Source organism: Echeneis naucrates, chromosome 5, assembly GCF_900963305.1.
Source record: "Echeneis naucrates chromosome 5, fEcheNa1.1, whole genome shotgun sequence".
Taxonomy (NCBI): domain Eukaryota; kingdom Metazoa; phylum Chordata; class Actinopteri; order Carangiformes; family Echeneidae; genus Echeneis; species Echeneis naucrates.
Genome location: NC_042515.1, coordinates 11088138 through 11109403, shown reverse-complemented (window position 1 = coordinate 11109403; position 21266 = coordinate 11088138). Strand labels below are relative to the sequence as shown.

General features: G+C 38.7%; 1 protein-coding gene across 1 annotated transcript; it reads left to right on the top strand.

The window, feature by feature from the left end:
• Positions 1-9480: 9480 nt before the first annotated feature.
• LOC115043963 (caM kinase-like vesicle-associated protein) lies at positions 9481-21175 on the top strand. The gene is made up of 11 exons (XM_029502765.1): positions 9481-9589; positions 17218-17356; positions 17457-17588; positions 18387-18461; positions 18616-18754; positions 18899-19019; positions 19165-19240; positions 19330-19466; positions 19596-19674; positions 19820-19907; positions 20504-21175. Exons 2-11 carry the CDS (start codon positions 17262-17264, stop codon positions 20798-20800), a joined length of 1239 nt encoding a protein of 412 aa, XP_029358625.1. The 5' UTR covers positions 9481-9589; positions 17218-17261; the 3' UTR covers positions 20801-21175.
• The last annotated feature ends 91 nt before the right edge of the window (positions 21176-21266 follow it).

Genomic DNA, 21266 nt, shown 5'->3' with positions numbered 1-21266 from the left:
CATATTTCGTCAGCACACATTCTTATGAATTTTTCATACTGCACATGTAATCACAAAAACGTATATCCACCGAGAGTAGTGCCTGAAACAGTGTGCTGTCTCCCTCGTACTGGTGCATAAAACACATGAAACTCTAAACTGTTAGCACCTCAGTGCTCCAGATTTGTGTTCCTCCATTTTATAAAATCTCCTGTGGCTCAATGGGTTTTTATTAACATTAGCTATTTTAAATAATGCAACCGTGTTTATATCCAACCAGTCAAACTTAAACTGCTAAAGCAATTAAATTTGTAAAGCAGTCTGCAGTACAATATTCTACAATTATACAAGACATTATTGTTTAGATGAATGCCTTTTTCAGGTGTTTTAACAATTTTTCAGATGCTTCGGTTGAACCTCATTAAGGTTAATAGGAACCTTAGTGAGGTTCAGCTTGCCTGTGGGAGAGGTCTGTGGGTGTTCAGCTTTAGATGCTTTGTAGGTTATTTGAATTATTTAGCTCTGGCACGTATTACAAGCAAATGAATTCACTGTGACAATAGTTTTAAGCATTGTCATTTAATTAATTACGTATTATTTACGTATTATTATTTCTGCATTGTAATTCTGGGCGATATTCGTTTTTTATAGATGCTGCTTCAGTCCATGGCGTTTTTGGGTGTTAGGATAAAATCCATGTGAGTCATTATAATGGCACACTGTGGAGGGATCCAGTCTAGTCTCTGGATATATTACAATATATTATTTTGATATTATAAATATGATAGATATATACTTTATTTATCATTCACTTACATGCCTTACTCACACAACAGACAAACAATAAAACACACAGTACAGACAGAATTGGTGACTCTAACTCATTAATTCTCGCCTTCATTTTTGCCGTCATCCTGCATCTATGACAAGAGGTACGATCCTAAAAGGAGGCAGAGGAGGAACTAGACATGGAGCACACAGCACAGTCTATTAATCAAGGTGAATAGCAGAGACAGAAACACGAGGTAACACACAGCAAACCGTCAGAGACCGGACCCCCCACAGACCTCCAGAGTTTGAGACTGTGTTCATTGTGTCCATATAAAATATGTTTTGTACAGACGAGAGACTAGACCAGAGACTAGAGACGAGACCAGAAGTCCAAATCCCTCCAAATCCCGTCCTGGATGGTTCCTGCTCTAACACACCTGATTCCAATGATCAGCTCGTCATCAAGCTCTGCTGAAGTCTGACAAGGAGCCACTTATTGGAATCAGGTGTGTTGGAGCAGGAAACATCTAAAACCTGCAGGACAGTGTCCCTCCAGGACCGGAGCTAGAGACCTCTGGACTGGACTGGATCCCTCCACAGACCAGTTCTTGTAGGGCCTCTTTAACTGAAGGTATTTTTGAGCTATGAATATGTATGTAGCAGAAATACATCACTGTATTGTATAATGACAATAAATCCAGTCTTCTGTATTTTCTGAGGTATTTTTTCATATATATACTTTTACTTAAATATTTTTTTTAAGCAAATACTTTTGTACTTTTACTTAAGTAATATTTTGATGAAGCTACTTTTCCTTGTATTGGAGTAATATTTGACAAGGAGTCTGCACATTTACTCAATTAGTGAAGTTGTGTACTCTGTCCACCTCTGAATATAGGTGATAACAGACAATCACTGTGTTTTGTCAGTCCACTTCAGCACACACTAAAACCCATCATATACTGTTGAGATGCTTCCAGAGCTGGGGCCCAGTGTGAAACTAAAAACGTGACACAGTCTCAGCAAATGTTGACGCGTTATTTTTACAAAAGCGGTGCCAGAGAAAACATTGTTGCTGAGGACGCTGGAAAAGAAGAAATTAACTGAGCACTTGCTCTCAGGTAATAGCTGGCAAGATGGTTTACTTGCTACATTTATTTGAGGTAGTGAGGTTTACATCAGTAAGCCTGAGGCCAATTGTCGTAAACCAGTTGAGTTTATGTTTGTAAACCAAAGGCATTGAGGGTTCTTGTGTAATATATTGTTGGGACTGCTAGGTATGTAGCAGTGATGGGAAGTACGGCTCTTTTTACTGAGTCAGGTCTTTTATTCTCGTTCAGTAAAATGAACAAATCTTTTTTCAAGTCATTCGTCGATTTCGTTCATTGGAACCAGAGTGGTGCTATAGCTGTCATTTGAGTAATGACTGAAAAAACACGGCTTTCAAACACGGAAGAGCAACATGGTTTGCTTCACTTGGCATTTAATACACAAGTTTGCTTTTGTTAAACTACGGAGCACCCTCTTTCGGGCCAAAGCCTACTGAAGTTGAAATTACTGATTACTCCACCGCTTCAATTACAAACAATTACAATTAAAAACAGTGAAGGAGTAATGTTAGACTAGCGCAAATGTGGTGAAGTGAAAGTAAAACTCAAGTAAACTACTTTACTCAAGTAAAGTACAGATACTCAAAAACTGTAAATTTACTTCGTCATTGTCCACTCCTGCGTATATTCATGCATACTGGGTGAAAATGTTAATGCTACTGACACAAGAGCTCAGTTATTTAGAGCTCTACACAGTTTAAGTTTAATGCTTAAAAAAAAAAAACTATGATGTAATGAGGATTTTGCAAACGTGCAGGCTAAAAACTGTCCCTCTGCATTTTTACATGCAAATAGCTTTGAAAACAATAGGGCCAGTCGACATTTAAAGACATGTAGAGACGAGAAGGAGACATTCAGGTGTACGCTCAATATTGGAAATGATCATTTAATATATGAGAAATTCTTCATAAAAGGAAATAAGACACATCTGGAGATGTGACTGTGCAAGATACATCACATCAATGAAGTTTGCTAAAACTTTTGCAAATGACCAAAATGACGTTTCTTGACCCTCTTGACCATGTTTAATGGAGACCACTGATTCATCATGTATTCCCCCCCGTCAAAGCTGCGTCAAACTACACTGCAAAGGAATGCCATTCAGTCACAAAAAGTCATGCAGCCGCCTTTGTTAGCAATCATGAGCGTTTTCCAAATGAGAGAAGCAAAACCTAGTCATGTTACCTCTTGTGAGTGGGGTCTAAACAGGTTTTATAGACGGCAAATGTGGATAAGAAAGATTTTCTCTTATCCTGATCTGAATTTGTCTTCCAAAAACCCTGTTGTGGCTTGTGAGCCTGTTGCTATGACAACCATCATTTGATGCCAGTGGTGTGTAGGAAGGCAGAGAGATATGGTTGAAAATTATCAAACTGCTTTATGCATGTTTTATAATCTATTCATAATTTCCATGTGTGCATGTTTGTGTCAGGGGAATAAATAAAAAGAAAAACTATGCAAAAAACAACAAAAAAAAACAAAAACAACATAAAATAGTTACATTCATTCAACAGTTGCTGAAATTTCTGGTTAGATAATTAATATGTAAAAGAATGCTATATTTTTCTGTATAGGTATGAACAAATACCTTTCAGATGAGATGGGGCATTCAAAATTTGGACTCTTGGAAATTATTCATTAAAAGGGTTTCTTTTTTACAGAGCAATAAATAGTGTCCAATAAAACATACAATATATATTTAATCAGTATTATCCAAAGTATAATCATGATAATATTAATAAAGCATAAATAATTCTATTAGCTATAATAGGATAGAATAGAATAAAATAGCATTTATGAATGAGCATAATGTACAGTGGGAGTTCATCTGTGAATCTAAAATTAGGCAAATGGACATTTTGTCACATAAATTAAAATCACCATCCAAAAACATTTATCACTTTGCAATTGAAATCTGTGGACACAGCATGGTGCAAAAGGTTTAATAGTTTTGCATCAACTGTAGCTTGCAGCAATTAGGAAAAAGAGTCTCAGTGTTTACAAAAGTGATTAAGTGCCAGTGCAGACCCGACGGCAGCCCCCATAAACTCTGAATTAGCACAAGACGACTCAGAGATAAATTGCCTTTCCACATCAGTGGAGAAGCCACAGTAATTACAAGGATATGAAACCTTTAAAAGACCTAATCACAAAATGTATCAAATAAACCAAGCTATAGTTTGTTTTTTGCTTTCACTAACATGATGACGTTAAACCGGGAAAAAAAAAAAAAAAGGATTAGTTTACACAAATCGATATTTTACCATTTATATCTGATTTGGCTCGAGGGATGGTCCCTATGGATGGCTTGTTATGAACCCGTTTGCTTTGACATAGAAATCATAGATGCTCTACCAGATACAAGCTGATCAACATTATGGACATCCGGTCTTGCTGTGTTGTGGTAGCTATGGTAACCTGAAAGAGCACCAAATGTTCTGCTTGAAGTGTGAGGGTATCATCTGTGACACTGTGCCTCCCTCCATCTACAGAGCCAGATCCAGTCCAGATCCACATGACTTCTCCAACTGTCTAAATGACCGAGTTTTATGGGGTTTGTTCGCACTTTCTTCAAAACCATGAACATGCTGAAGCCCTGGCTTACTGTCTCCATTCGGCTTTTTTGTTTGAAAAGTTCAACATATATTTGTTTCTGGAAAGATACTTTGCAATTGTTTCTCTCCATCCGATGAAAATTTTCACCTTCTTCGAGCAGCTATAAGATGAGAACAAGGGAATCTGCGCGGCACTTGATATAAGTCAGTGAGGGATGTTTGTACTGTGACTGAGTTGCCCCTTTAAGCGGAAAGGAGAAGACTGTTTGCAGTGAAGCGTAAACAACAAAATACAAATACATTCACACAACGCTGACTTTAAAGTGTGTACGAAAATGTTTGGTGAAACAAGTAAGCACCAAAATTAGCAAAAACAGTGACACAAATGCCAACTCCCTGAACAGTTCTTCCTTTTTTCTCCCTCATCTGTCTAATCCGTTTGTTTCTCCTCTGTGCTCGCATGCAGCGTGTTTCAGTACAGCCGAATAACAATAACATTGCTCTCATTTACATGTCTCTTGGTCTTTTTCTTCAGTGTTGTTCTTTTGCTTGTCATACAATAGTGGCTGAGCAACAGCACATTCAGACTACGTGTAAACCTCCTCAGCCATTTTGGAGCTGCTGCTCTGAGTCCTGATTTTATAGCCATCCAGATAACAAACAACACATCAAGAGAGAAACTGTGCTGTGATTTCAGCTGCTTTCCAACTCTCATTTTTCCATTTGACATATAACCTATATATTGCCTCACACCGAACACCTCCAAGTCTGATCCATAACACTTCTCAAATATCATATTTCCTCCTTCAGTTGATGCAGAATTGTATTTGTACCAATCTTTACAATATATATATATAATTCGCTCGGTTTTGGTATGATGCATTTTTTCTGTTGCACCTGTTTGCCGTGTTAGCGTTATGGGTGAACATAAACTGTTTCAAATCGAAGTCTCTCAAGCCTATCTATGAACAGAGAACTTGAATAACTGACTTTTCTTTTTTGTTTGTTTTGTTATTTACATGCTGAAGTTGAACATATTGACTGATTTCTGCTTGTTGGCATCTCTTTTGTTTGTAGGCTATTCAGATCTGCTCCTTTCTTTAACTGTTGTTCATTGTATTTCATATTTAGATATTCCTCTGCCTCCAATAACAATACATGTAATGGAAGTAATTTATGTATTATTATTCAGCTGGCCAATGGTGGAAATATGATCAGTCATCTATAATCTATAAATAAAGTTATCTATTTGATACTGATTATTATTATTTTTATGCTGTGTTAGTCACGTTCATTCGCTCTATAAATATTTCCAAACATATATAATTTTTATCTGTTAAAGAGCTTCTAAGTAAAACTTTTTCTATTTGGGTGATTCATTTCTAGATATATGTTAAACACCACAGTTCAAAATATCAGCATGTTGTTTACTTGTTCACTGAATAATTAGGAGTGTTTTTTTTGCTGCTGTAACAGCTGTCGAGGTCTCCACCGATGCTTGCGAGAAGCATGCTTTCCACCCCTCAAAAGTTTCCATCACAGACCTCATGACTATTGGTTTTCGTTTCTATGACAACTAAACTGAACTATAAGTTGACTCATCTTTTACAAGCATGAGTACAGAATTGCGGAGCATGGAAATATTTTCGTCAGAAAACCAATCCTGCACTGCAAAATACAAAAACGGAAAATTTGACAGAAGGCAGATGACAGATGGAAAAAAATCTACCAGTGAGATTAAATAAATTTTTTGTAATATGTAAATCCTGGAATTTATTCTTATTCTTCTTATTCTGTCTCTTTTACAGATACTGCCATGAATTCATAAAAGGGAAACGGTGTGAGTGTCTGTTTGTATGCCAGAGCAGTGATGTGAGTTAAGATGGATGTTTTTGCTGTATGTCTTGACATGCAGTACTGACTGTGCTGCATGTTTTATCTTCTGTTGCTCAGGTGGGTAAATTTAGTTGGTCTCTCTTTTAGTTGTGGCTCTGTATTGTAACATAGTCAAGAGTGATTGTTTGCACCTGTAATACACATATTGTGTTTGTCTGGAATTTTCCATGCCTTGTTTAACTTTATATGTCACCTTATATGTCCAACATAAAAATCAGCAAAGGAATCTCATACAATAAAAATAAATCTTATTGTCTTAAATCCCTCCGTGAAGAAACAATGTGAGATTTCCAATGCAGATGAGAAGACAAACACCTTGAAATTGTGAAGCAGGCAAGCCACTCGAGCCCATTCATAGACTTACAAATACTGGATTGACTAGATGCAGCCATGGTAACATGAGGATGAGCAGAGCCTTGAGTAGTTTTAGAGAAACACAAGGCGATACTGCCTGCGAGCTTTGTGATGCAGATTCCACTTTTGTGTATGTCTCTACTGTACAACAGACTAATTAGCCTTCCTGTGGATAATTATAACTGATATAAATCACATGCGAGAAACTGACAGCACGAGGCATTGTATGAGTTGGGAGGGACTAATAAAGACGTTGCTTGTTTTATGAGATATGTTAGACACACATAAAACAACTGATAGCATTTGGGGATTATACATATTGCATTCGAGTTAGGGTCAGGGTCAAAGATCAGAGAAAGGCCAAAGGTAAGGTCAGAAGACAAAAGGAGTATGTTTGAGTCCTTAGCCCCCAGATAAATAAAGTTATGAAGAATCATTCTCATTCATCTTCAACCGCTTATCCGTTTCCGGATCGTGGGGGGTGCTTGAGCCAATCCCAGCTCACACTGGGTGAGGGTGGGGTACACCTTGGACAGTTCACCAGTCCATCGCAGGACATGATGTCTTTCAACGGTGGGAGGAAACCCACGCAGACATCGGGAGGACATGCACACTCCGCACAAAAAGGCCATAGCCCGGGAACTGAACCGACGACCTTACTGGGGGGCGACAGTGGCAACCACTACGCTGCTGTGCTGCCCATCAAGAATCATCATATTACAAAAATCCCAGGAGTGTCACAGTTTTGAAAATAATCCTTGGGTTTGCTTTGGGGGTCCTTGGTGTCAAATGTATTAATCCAAAGTGACCTTTCCTCTAGTTTCTCGCATTGAATGACAACAAACACTCACTGCATATCTGTATCCCCTAAGAGGCCATTAATATGGTGACAGCACCCCAAATGGTCGATGTCAATGACAGTTTAGCTTTTATGTCAGGCACGTATACCTGTATGCATGACTTTAAACATATTTTGATTAACTGTCTCTTCAAAATATGTAGAAGACTGTAAAGAGTCCTGTCTGAATGCTTTCATGTATATGACTCAGGCACTCTGGGCTTTTGCCAAAAACGTCTCACCTTTTATCTGGAGAACACCCAAAAGTTGGGTTTAACTGAGCTCTATTTTTGAAGCCTTCACCTTTTCACTTCTTTTGCTGAATAAATGCTTTTGTTCCGCTGTTGCTACTGCGCCACTTTGGTTGTATTTATATTTCCAAGTGTGTTTTTACTCTTAAGTATTTCCCTTCCATGTGAAAATGTGGGTTTCATGCCACGGGTTGAGGGTTGGAAGGCTCTTTTTTACGCTCAGATGCAGACAACAGACAAAGAGGTGATTGACACCCTCCTGCAGTGGTGGATTTGAGAAGGATTATAAACCTCCCACTCTAAAATAATGACAGTGATACGAGGGATTCCAGGACGCAGATTTGTGATACAGCACAACTTGTACTGTTAAGACATCCAGAGTTTTGGAGAGCCACGTGATGCCAGAAGTCAGAAAAGAGAGAGTGCGTGGTTTTGTGGGTAGGTGGGGAGCAGGTTAAAGATGCTCTACCGCTCTCTTTCCTGTTATCCCAATGGCCTTTTAGCGGCATTACTCATTTTTAGGAAAGAGACACTTCTGTTACATAAGCCAGAGCTGCCTACCACCTAAAATCCCCACAGATCCTCTGTATACCTGTATGTAATTGGAAAGTATTGCCGATGGTCAGATCAGATTTCACTTGAAACTGCTGCAAGCAGAGAACACTGTACAAAAATGTATCCAAAAAAGTAAAGATGCATCTGGTAGCCAGGTGACCTTGGAGATTTGAATGACAAATGTGTACGGAATTAAATGAACGATACGTTCATTTCCAATTGTTGATATTGAGACAGACATGTTTACGTTTATGTCATATATCAGCTCTGAAAGATAAGCACATTTTTCTGCCAGTAACTTTGCATCACCCATGGTTATTTCAGGTCTGACAGCAGACACTAAAATGCACAGCAGGACCAAAAAGACTACCAGAGATAAGAGACTACGAAAGAGTGCTCACACTTTGTGGACGGCAATGACTTCTGAACATTGTCTTTTAAAACTACAGTATTTGTTGCCCCTCCGAGCTGTCGTTGGGTCCTGCTCTCTCTTGCTTGAGCATCATGTAAGGCCAATCAAGCTGTCCTGTTTTCTGACTTCCTGCTACCTGCAATGCAGACAATGTGACATCCCGTGTGATTGATTGGAAATGTATGTAAGAATGAGGTGCATCAGTGCACACGCCTTAAGTTCTTTCCAAGAGTGTGAGCCACCCCGTCTTTAACTGAAACAAAAGTGGTAACCATGACTTCAAATCAGTCATAGCAACAGATGTAAGGATCAAAACATAATCTTGTCTAAAACAACTGCTGTCATTCTGGGAGACAGGAGATGAAGATTGTGACTATCCATGGGGGTGAACTGCTTGCAGGAAAGATGGAAGATCTTGGGAACTGACTGGCTCCAACTTCTGGAGGGACTTTGGAAAAAAACAAAACAAAACAACAACAACAAAACATTATTTTGACCCTCTTTGTGCAGGGCAGCCGCCGAACAGCCTCCAGCTGATCATCACTGTGACAAGCCCTCACAGTGACGGTGTTATTGTTATCATCCAAACATTTGCTGCGCACAGTCGTGCACATTGCACGCACGCGCGCTCCCCCTCCTTCCTGCATCACAGCCCGCCGGCAGCATCACGCGCTCACGTAATACTCTCAAGAACGGGCAGACTTGTTGGAAATGCTCGAGGATCTTAAAGCCTCTGTGACAGCGAGCAGCGGCTGGAAAAGCCACCGATAAGGAGTGAAACAACAAAGTGAAGCAGGGAAATATTCCACTACAAAGACAGAGGGAGGGGGGGTTGGATTATTGATCATCACCTTTTCACTCCATTGAAGGTAAGTGAGCGTAGTTTGGATGATCACAAATTCAATTACAAAGCGCCGGTGTCAAAAACGCGAGAAGTGGGGAATACTGAGGGATGCTGTCCGAGATTTTAATCGCTCAGCAGTTGTCCTCTTTGACCAGCTTGTCGCACTGAAAACAGGGGACTCAAAACTTTTGCATGAATCCCACATTTTTATTTATTTTATTTTTTATTTTTTGCTGAGATCGTCGGACGTGCTGGCGTGATTGCTGAAAACTGCAGGATAGTTTTTCGCTCGGCTGCAACATCAGTCAAACACATCAAGGTAGCACCTGTTTCAACTCTCCACACTGCACATTTCCAGGTCACAATTGGGTTGAATCATTTTCTTTTTATGTTTTATTTTTTATTTATTTATTTATTTATTTTGCCGCAGTTTACACTTTCTAGTCGTTATAGGAGGCTCAGCAAGTTCACAGAGGCTCAAACTGCGCTTCACATTTACATAAGGCGTGCTCTTGACTGCAGCACTTCTTCAATTCAGTCTCGCAGTTTCGCGTCGTCCCTGCCTCCCTGTCATTATTTGTCATCTCACACCCAACGAGCCTGTGTTTGCTTTGCACGCTTTCTTGCTAATGCTCAAACAGCCACATCGAGGAGAGAGAACAGTTTTTGCAAAACAGCCTCTCCTCCAAATAAAGCATGCCTGCTTGCAAGGATTGCTGTGTGCGCTTTCAGATGTAGTTGGGAATTGATTCTGATCAAACCAAATGGATCAAATGCAGCCTGCTATGTATAAAAACTGTGCATAAAAAAAGTTTGGGAAGCCCTGGCTGCACAGTCATACACTCATGGAGTGCTCTTGTGTGGGAGCAAACTTAAAGTAGACAACATTTTTGGATGGATTTTATTGCTCATTTATAGTCTGAATGGATGAAATAAACACAAGCTAAGATTTCTGAAGTTAAAACACACGGTGATAGAACGTACCCTGGGCTGATGTATGAAGCAGTGCTACTCAGATATCCTGTCTCACATACTCATGTTGTTGTTTCTCTCCCTACACCTGGATCCCTGATGCTGAGAAAGAGTGAAACCAAATGTTTGAAAGATTTATTTGAAAGGAGTTAAAGCCTTTTGTGTATGTAACAGGCTTCACGCTGCATTGAATGTGTTTCACTGGGCATTCAGCTATAACTAATTAAGTTAAAGTACCTGCCAGATAACTGGGACACACATAGGTGAAAAAAAGAGAAATAATTGAATACTCATTCATTATGAGTAGTTTGATCGTTTATAGTGGATTTTGGATTCGAGATCACAAATGGAGTTTCAGTCACACGAGGTGGCTGTGGTCTTGGGCGGTGATATCGACGAGTACGCAGCGAGCCATCCTGAACAGACAGTACCGTGGCGCATACTGGAGCACTTGGTTACCATGGCAACAAAACAACATCAGAGAAACTGGTCAGATGAGCCAGTGATGCTTGAAGAGGAGATGAATGGCTGACTCAATACGTAACAGAACCAAGGACAAAAGTGGACAGATTCATCAATATTTTTCTTCATCTCTCTTCCCATATGTGTTCCTTACCCTCTGTTTGTTTCTGATATATTGCCACTGAAAAGTGAAGGTCCATAAAAATTGCCTTTGTGTTCGCAGCTAGCACGAGTGGCATTCAGATCTTAAATGAGGCATTTCAGGATCGAAATTTTGGCTCCAACATCATCACCACCATCTGCTCCCTGTCACCAAGCCTTCCCCTTTGAAGAGCCTCAACTGTGGCCAATCCCTTGGCTCTCTCTGGCCTGCCTCCAAAGTCCCACATTACTACCAACTAACCTCCGTCCCAAAATAGCACCCAAAATATCTATTCTTGAAAAATAAAAGACCTCTTGTTTGTACTCATGTATATACATGGAACGAAAAACAACACTACATTTCTATTTTTAAAGCTGCAGCCTTTTTCCAGGTCTTTAATAGAAAGCTGAAGCTGAGCTGGCCTGTGCATCCGAGTCCCCCCAAAGTGCTCTCAGAGGATATGTTGCCACACATAAGTTCATATACACGCGTATATTTACATCCTAAGTAGTCCCATTAGATGCTGATGCAACAATATAAAAAGCCATCATCAAATTTTCATCTCAGTTGGGGCAGCATGACTCAGAAGTCATATGAGTTTGAAGGATTAGGATTAGTGTAATATGCTTCAAGTCAAGTTACTTTGAAATCTTACGTTTCTCAGTATGAACTATGTGAACACATGATTGAAAATATGGCAGCAGATGTTTTGTCACCCAGGTATGAGATCAGGCTTTTAACATGCAGAATTTAAATTTAGCATCTCTGTTAGGCCACTACGTTACTGAATGCCAGAACACAAAGCCAAAATGCACCAAGCCTTCAGGAAGTTGGAGTAGGAGTGTCTGAGGTATTTAAAACACATTTTAGTTTTTGTTATAATTCCACTTTGGCAGCATAGCTCTGCTACATCTGGCACACCACACTCCAAATCTGATGTAGAAGACTTGATTCTCCATCCTGAACCTCACGAAACCCATTACTGTCACATTTAACTGCCAGAGATGTGTGTTGTCGTCGGGGGAGTGGGGGGGTTGTTGTTTTTTTTTTTTTTTTTGATAAAAAGATACCCGATGGCTATAAGGTGAACCTGCAGTGTCTGAGAGGCATTACTTCTCAACTTGATTGTTTTAAATAGAAGATTGCCCCGGGTCAATCGGTGTAGCTCTACAACAGCCAGGGCATATAAGGTGTGAAGATACGACACCCATCCTTTGTCCTCATTCAAATTCAAACCTGCGTATTCACATGAGATATCGCAGTTACAAAATTGCACAGATGACTGACTGACTGAGTGAATAAATTAAAATTAGATTTGCATCGCTTTTGTTGTACGCCCTTAATGTTAAGATCTTTTAGGCTTTGAATTTATCATTATGTTCTTGCACATTGTAATCTAATCTAAACTAATGTAATCTTATGAAGAACTGTTACATTTCTAGTGTAATTTTGAGGGGTAGCTACAGATAGTTAGTAATGTAATGCAATATATGTAAAGCACATCTTAAAGAACTTTGAACTGCTGATTTCAGCCATGGTACTTGTGGCAGTCATTATGTATAAAATACTCCCTTAACTGGGTTTGATCTATTCAGCTATTAATGCTCTCAAGCTATAAAAAGTGTTATTTTATGCATTATCTCTTCATCTAACAGTGAATAAGAACTTTTAATAAGATATTGATGAAAGCATTCAGTTGCTGTTTTTCTCCCCCCAATGTGACTCTTGGGCTTATATTTATATTGTGGCCACTGTGACTTGAAAACAAAATTATCTAAATTGTAGAGCTTTTACTTTGGCTTTTTTCACCTACTGGAAAATTAATTGGACACAGGTTTGTTTATCGGATGCAACAACTCTGCCTTTGGTGTTCACCCTCCAACAGTGTCCAGAGTGAAGTTTTCTCAGCACGGGGTCCTGTGCGAGTTGAAACAGCATTTACATTCCCATTAATGAAGTGTTTCCAAAGACCGAGATAAAAGACTCCTGATTCAGCAGTAGTCCTGCCTCCTATGCCTTTTTATCTTTTTCTACTTCTGGTGTTGGAGAACATCGTTTTATCTCCAAGATTGCCTTGAAAGGGGGAAAAACAAATTCACGCTAAATTACGATTGACTTGTCATACTCACTGTTACGTGTTTGATACACTGCGAGTCAAAGGCAGAGATTTATGGCTCATTTTGAGGTCCAATGTTGGTTGCACATCAGCCACACCCCTCGATTCTGCATAGCATGGATGGAAGTGTATGGTTTGATGGCTCTTGGTTGTGTGGTTATATTGAAACAGAAGTGCCAAAGGGACTCATTTTTGTGTGAATTGAAATGCTGAAATACTCCTCGAGACTCTGCTCAGCTTTGACATCACACCTTTAAAGCTAAGCTAACGAGGGTTGAATGTTAGATTTTGCCATTTGCCATCACCATGGATCTGATCGTCAATCAGTTTAATTACACCCTGCAAAAACATTACGAAAGCTTTTAGAGATGCGAAGACAGAAATTGTGTTTATTGGCTTGGGTACATGATCAGTGTTCTGGTCATGCTCTGAAAAAGCAGCGCTACATGTTCTTCTTGTAGGATTCAAGTTTAGGGGAAGATTTAGCTGAAGTCTATCTGTGAATTGCTTCTCATATTTAAGACTTAATATTAGGAATGCACTGCTTCAGGAGAAATTGGGGCCCTGGTATATATTTTTGCTGCGTTTGATCAGGAAAACAGTAAAAAATGAACTGAAATGTGTTATTGTTTTGGCTAGAGTCCTGCAGTGAAAATGGGCTGTGTGCTGTGGCATCTCTGTCTCCTCTCACTCACCCCAGGCAAACATTTAATTTCCTTGTACATACTTCTGGAAAAACACTGGCTTTAATCATTATCTGGGGGGAAATTAAACAAACAAAAATACTGGAAAAATAGAAGAGGCTTGATCCCTTGAGATACACAAAGTTGACCTCCATATATATATATATATATATATATATATATCTGGCTGAGTGTATCAGGTACTTTATTACATAAAGTAATTGGATCAATGTTAATTTGAAGTGGCAGTGGTATATACTGAAATTTATAAATCTGTTTTATATTACTAAATATGTATTCTGCAATATTGTTGGTTCAACTAAGGTGTAAAAATCCAAATTATAGAACCATTTTACTGAAGGATGAGAAACTTATGACAACCATTAGAGTCAGACATTGAACTATGAACAATATGGCCAAAAGCAAATAAAATATATATAATGTTGTGTGCGTCATACAGCACTATGTATACAACCCCCCCCCCCCCACCACCACCACCACCACCACCACCAAAAAAAGCCACTTGCCAGGGGCAACAGGCCCAATCCTTCATCTATGACCATTACTGCTTGTGTGAACAGGTACTTTCTTTTTCTTTTTTTTTTTAGTAAATGTAATGGTTCCGCTTCAAAACCAAGCTAAAGTGGCATAAGAAATGTGCTGTTATCTCTGGTTGATCCCTTCAGTGTGTTTGTTTGTTAGTGTTTGTTTAGCATTTGGGAACGTGAAGCAATGTCAGCATTAAATTATGTCCATGTCCTCCTATCAGAGGCTATAGTTACTGTTTTTTTAAAATAGACTGTTTTATATGATGTAGTGACAGTAGATAGTAACGCTGGAAGCAGAGAAAGAAAAAGAAAAGCATGACATTGAAGAAAAGCCAATAGGTGGAATCAAACCAGGAAATTTGAATTTAGGTTTAACATAACCTGGAGGTTAAAAAGTTAACCCTAACCCTTACCATCAAAACAATTAATGGAAATAAAATTCCAACCATATTTTCTCACGTTAATGAAAGGTCACATAACTAATAGCTGTTTGTCGTAAAGCACTTTCATTTTAACACAGGCAGTCTTTGGGTTGTTTTTTCAAATACTGATAAGCTTTTCTGTTCTACTAAAAATTTTACTGGATGCTAAAACTGGCTTAAATTGCTGCTTCTGATAGGACCTTGACTGAGGCTCCAGACAGAGTTTCTTCACTCCCACTCTTCTGTGCTGGCTGCCATTTCTATTGTAAGGCTTGCCAAAAAAACAAATCTATTTTCCATACAAGCATTAAATGTCACGGGAAAAAATGAAGCCGCTCGTGGTGGATGCGTATTTAGTTCCTTTGTGCAGCTGGAGTGATTCACATCAGCCTGATTCAAAGTTTTGCATATTTATGTATCTAGTGACTCAATCCATTATCCATACCATTTGTCTGCTGGAACCAATCCTAACTGGCATATGGTGAGGGTGGGGTGCAGTTTGCCAGTCAACCACAGCGCTGGTATGGGACATACAACCAAGGGCACTCACACTCAGGGGCAATTTAGAGTTACCAATTAGTCTAATGGGCATGTCTATGGAGGGAACCCAAGCAGACAGGATATGTAGATATAGAAAGGCCCAAGGCCAGGTTTCAAGTCCAGAAACTTCAAGCTGTTGGACAACAGTGTTTACCATCCATTCATCCAGACCTACGGACAAATTTAGAGTGACCAATTAACCCAAACATGCATGTCTATGGACGGTGGGAGGAAACCCACGCAGGCACAGGGAGAACATGACAAAGCCACACAGAAAGGCCACGGGCCGGGAACAGAACCCACAACCTTCTTATTGTGGGGCAACAGCGCTAACTACTACACCGCCGTGCTGCCCCAGTGTTTACTGTTGTACCACTAGATGCAACACCCAGGTGCCTGTTGCCTAAAAAACAAGTTGTAGGAAATTAACCAGTGTTAGATAGAAAAAAAAAGCAATCTGTGAAATTGGCAAATAAACATGTTAAAGGGTGATATGGGTGATTTTTATTTATTGGGCAGTTCATTTGTCTGCTGTTAGAAATATGATGCTTTGTTCAACGTTGTATCCTTTGGCTGCTGCAATGTGGTTTGATTCAGTTTGACCTGCTTTTAAGATAGAGGAAAGCTGACTTGATGCTCTGCAGTGATTTTGCTGTTTAGACCAAAATATCCACCCCTTTAAAATGCCTGCCTTCACAGTCCACTGAGGGCAATATTGCTGAAGAATGAGCAGAACTGCAACACTGGTGTTTTGCATGATTGAGTTGGCATTTTCATGGGATTAATAAACTATTTACATTATACCATATCCAAAATGTCATATAGAGTTATCCAAGTTACCCACCCCTATAATCTGGAGAATTGGATGTAAATTGGCTAAAGTGTATTCATTATTATATAATGTGATTACATAGAAATATTATGTCAGTGTGAGAATGCTGCAAGCTCGCCTGAAAGCAGTATACATTTAACACAATTACCTTCGGCCAACTCAGTGACAGAATTTACACTTTTCTTTTTTCTCCACAGGTGACTAGATAATATATTTTTCAACTTTCAAGAGTCTTACAAAACATCTAAATAATGATACAACTGTTCCAGCTGCAGTACAGGGTCAAGTCCATTTGATTTATTCTCCACAGTAGAACGCACACATATGAATAATGCTGCTACTGCTGCTGCAGTACCGAGCTGACTCACTGCAGAGTGGAAAGAAACAAGTCGAACAGTCTGACTGAGTTCACTGAAGAAGATTATGGTAATGGCAGATATCATTTTTATTTTGTGTTGCTCTTGTGGTAATTTGAAGTAATTTGCTCCCACAAGCTCAGTTATGCTTTGCCATTCATAGATGAATGACTGAAAAGATTTTGGCCAAAAGAGTGTTTCGAAACTAGTCTCCAAGAATTTGCACATTTATTTTGCCTATGGCGGTATGGCAACATTTTTTCCACGTTTATTATTGTCATTAATGAAACAGTTCATTTCTCCGTGAAGGAAATTGTATATAAATTTTTACGGCATTACAACACTAGCATGTGTTCCACACAGTTTTTTTTTTTTTTTTTTTTTTGTGATTGATTGTGTGTTTATGTAATTACATATAGTTTTTATGCAGGTTCTTTTTATGTTGATGATCTCCTGGATACAATAATTTCCCCATGGAGATAAATAAAAGATCTATCTATCTAGTTTATTCATTCATGTTTTTCTCTCTATTAAAGTGATTTTGTTTAGGTAAATGTAACATGTTGCATATTGTTGACAGGTTGTGTTGTAGCCATATATTCCCTGGCTAGGGCACAAGCTGCCATGCCATTTGGTTGTCTGACACTTGGGGAGAAGAAGGATTATAACAATCCCTCAGAGGTGACTGACAAATATGACCTTGGACAAATTGTTAAATCGTGAGTACATCTATGTTGTAAGACTATTATCATTTCAAAAGTTGTTTTAATAGCTTTGGCCTAAATGTGATGCACATTCCCTGTTTTGTCTCTTTCACAGAGAGGAGTTTTGTGAGATATTCCGGGCAAAGGACAGGAACACCTTGAAAATGTACACCTGTAAAAAGTTCCACAAAAAGGATGGAAGGAAAGTGAGGAAAGCTGCTAAGAACGAGATCATGATCTTAAAGATGTAAGTTGGGATTTTAGCTCCTCATAATAGAGCTCGTGTGTCTGAAGCTCTGAGACAAATGATCAGGAAAATTCTCTTTTAAGGACAAGCTAAGGACAAAGCAAAGCTAAAAAAGATTTTAAAAGTTCATAGTTGTTGACTTAGGGAAGTTAGTCATTGCTCAGTGCCATGAAAAAGCCACCAAATCCATAGTTGACATTAAAAAACCCTGTTTTTATGATTGGATTTTTGCCTATTTTCTTAAATTGTGCTTAAACAAGAAACCTATCAGGGAAAGAAAAGTCCTACCTTAAGAGATAACACAACACATTTCATGTTTTGTTTTTACTTTTGTTGAATTTGTTGACAATAACAAATCTCAAAAGCCTTATATTCTAAATTTGAGAATTTGGTAATTGCTTTCTCTTTAATCTTGTTTGCAGATCCACCTACATATAAAATAATAAAACCTGATAACACCGTGGTTTTCGTTATGTCAGTCAACTATACATGGCATTTAGTAAATCTAAACGTATTGTTATGCAGTGATGATTATTACACATTTGAAATTCTGAAATTAGGTGTTAAGGTGATGATTTCTAATTACATTATGTAACGAATCGAATCACCTGTTGTTTTAATTCTCTAACCTCTGGTGAACTGGACTGTGATACTGCTACACTTATCAAAATACATCCATCATACTTACAGGTTGTCACTTTAAATGTCCTGAATGTCATGGCTGTGTAGCTGTCTTAAATTTATTTTTATGTTTTCATTATACTATTATTCAATTTCGTCCTTTCCTACTTTTCAAAGGGTAAAACATCATAACATCCTCCAACTGGTTGATGCTTTTGAAACTAAGAAAGAGTACTTCCTTTTTCTGGAGCTGTGAGTATCATTTGAGAAAACAGTTGGCTTAGGCGTGTGTACATGTAATTGTCTAATTCATTTAGAAGCCCATGTTTTACTCAGTATGTTAAAATGTTTTAATTGCTTTCATCAAAAAGTGATGCATTTTTTCCTGGATATCCCATCGCTTCAGTGCCACAGGCAGAGAGGTCTTTGACTGGATCCTAGATCAAGGCTACTACTCAGAGAGGGACACGAGCAATGTTATGAGGCAGGTGCTGGAAGCCGTCGCTTACCTGCACTCCCTGAAAATTGTACACAGAAATCTGAAGGTATATCACACTGCTGACACCTAGTGAAAAACAACATTATTTCACCACAGACCAATGACTTCCTCTGTTAAAATGAAACACTGCGCATTCAGAGAATTTCTTTTCCAATTTTATAAGCCTTCATCTGTTTACTGTTTCATGCAGCTGGAGAATTTGGTGTATTTTAACCGTTTGAAGCACTCCAAAATTGTTATCAGTGACTTTCAGTTGGCAAAACTGGAAAATCGACTCATTAAGGACCCATGTGGTACTCCAGAATATCTTGGTAAGCAGCATAACAGCTGAATGAATACAGATTTTTACAAAATCAATATTGGTTTGGATTGGTTTGTGATCATACCATAATTTAAAGTGGCTAAAGCTCCATCATATCGTCAGGATGCCTTTTTAAAGCCTTTTTCTTCTCTCAGCTCCTGAGGTGGTTGGGAGGCAGCGATATGGGAGACCTCTGGACTGTTGGGCCATAGGTGTCATCATGTATATACTGTACGCGCTGTTTAATGGACCGTCAAATATGCTGTTTTCTTAAGTGTAACGATGCCATCAGTCATTTTCTTATCTCACTGACTCAACAGTTTATCTGGGAACCCTCCTTTCTATGATGATGCTGATGAAGATGACTCTGACAATCGTGATAAAAATCTTTTCCTAAAGATTTTGTCAGGGGACTACGAATTCGACTCACCATACTGGGATGACATTTCAGATTCTGGTGAGGGAGTGAATTTAAATATATACTGCATCAAATCTAATTGTGCTACAGATGTCACAAATAATGTGTTCAAGCCCTGATATTGCAAAAACTAATTCACTGTCATGATTGCTCTCTTGCATTTTTCAGCCAAAAACTTAGTGGCATCTATGATGGAAGTAGACCAGGACCAGCGATTGACTGCACAGGAAGCTATAGCCCATGAATGGTACACAAAGTCAAGTTATTTGAATACAAATGGTTCCACCAACAAGGGTTTGCTGTACAATAACCACTAATCTATTTATGTTAGTTACGAGTAACGAGTTATGTTATGTTAGTAGCAAATATAATTTTCTTGTTCCTTCTCTTAGGATTTCTGGAAATGCAGCTTCAGACAAGAATATCAAGGATGGAGTTTGTGCACAAATAGAAAAGAACTTTGCCAAAGCCAAGTGGAAGGTATTTCTTCATATAAAACATGATGTTTCAGATACCATCTAACATCATAATCAGACAAACTGAATGCGGTCACAGGCCCAAAGCTTTATCTGGGAGAACTGTACTGAAACATTCTATATTTGATATTCAATACTTTTATATTTATATTGATTACTTAAAATAACTAAAATAGAATGACTGTTTTGATATTATAAAATCACAACTAGCTTGTGGTTCACTCATTTCTTACCAGATTGTCAATAACAACCTAAACATCAATCATCATGTGTAGTATGTTTATCCATAAACTTCTTTGGTTGTCCTGCCAGCGTCAAAAACATATTTGTATATCCTTGCCATTGGACTTAATCACAGTTTAAAAATGTACTTTCTTATTATTATTCTTATTAAAGCATTCAGTGTCTGCATGGCTTTGTACTTAATCCAAATATCATTGAGACGTTTTAGCCTGAGGCCTTCCTCAGGCCATTTACCCTGATATTTTTTCTGCTGTGTTGAAAACATTTCAAGGCAAAAGCGCCGCCTTTCTTTAAGGAACTAAGTTTGACGTATGTCATTAACTATGATTTATTTATTTCCTCTTTTTACATCCACAGAAAGCAGTTAGAGTGACCACACTCATGAAAAGGCTCAGAGCATCTGAGCAGGGTGAGTCTGGTGCCTCTGGTCTCGCTGCAGGAGCTACAGCCAACACACCCAGCGGCGCTCCTACTCTTCCAGCTGGAGGCGGAGACAGTGTCGCTGCCAGCATAAAAGCTGCTCTTAGTGAAAAGGCTCCTGACACACAGACTGCGGCCATCTCCATGCCCAGTGTAGCTCGACAGGATGAGCAGCCTCAGGTGCGGTGCAATGGTGATGTTCCTCAAATGTTGTCACATAGAAAGGGAGAGTAAGCCTCTATCATATAAAAGAAGAGGACCCTAACAGTGCAACAAACACATGTGCAGTACAGCCAATAAATTTGGCATTATGATTCCACGTCTTATGTTGTTTGACTAAAGCCAGGTTGCAAAGTTATTTCAACACCATGCATTTTATGTTTTTCGCCTTCTGTACTGATTGTTCTATTGAATAGTGTTCTCCATTCTCTCTTGTTATTTTATGTTCAAGTCCCTTTAAAGCTAGTTGCGAAGTACCTCCTCTGTTGTTCCCTTTTTCCTAAAACTGTAAAAACTAATAGTGTAATTTGGTGAAATCAACTAATCTGCAATCATCAGTTCATTGTATATAGATGTATTTGTCTCTCAACAAACTGCTTGTTTTCAGCTTCAAAACGTACAATCCTGCGTTTGTGTCTTGTGACTTAAAATTATGAGTTGAAAGATTTGGTAAATTGATCACGTCAAGGTTTAATTTGAG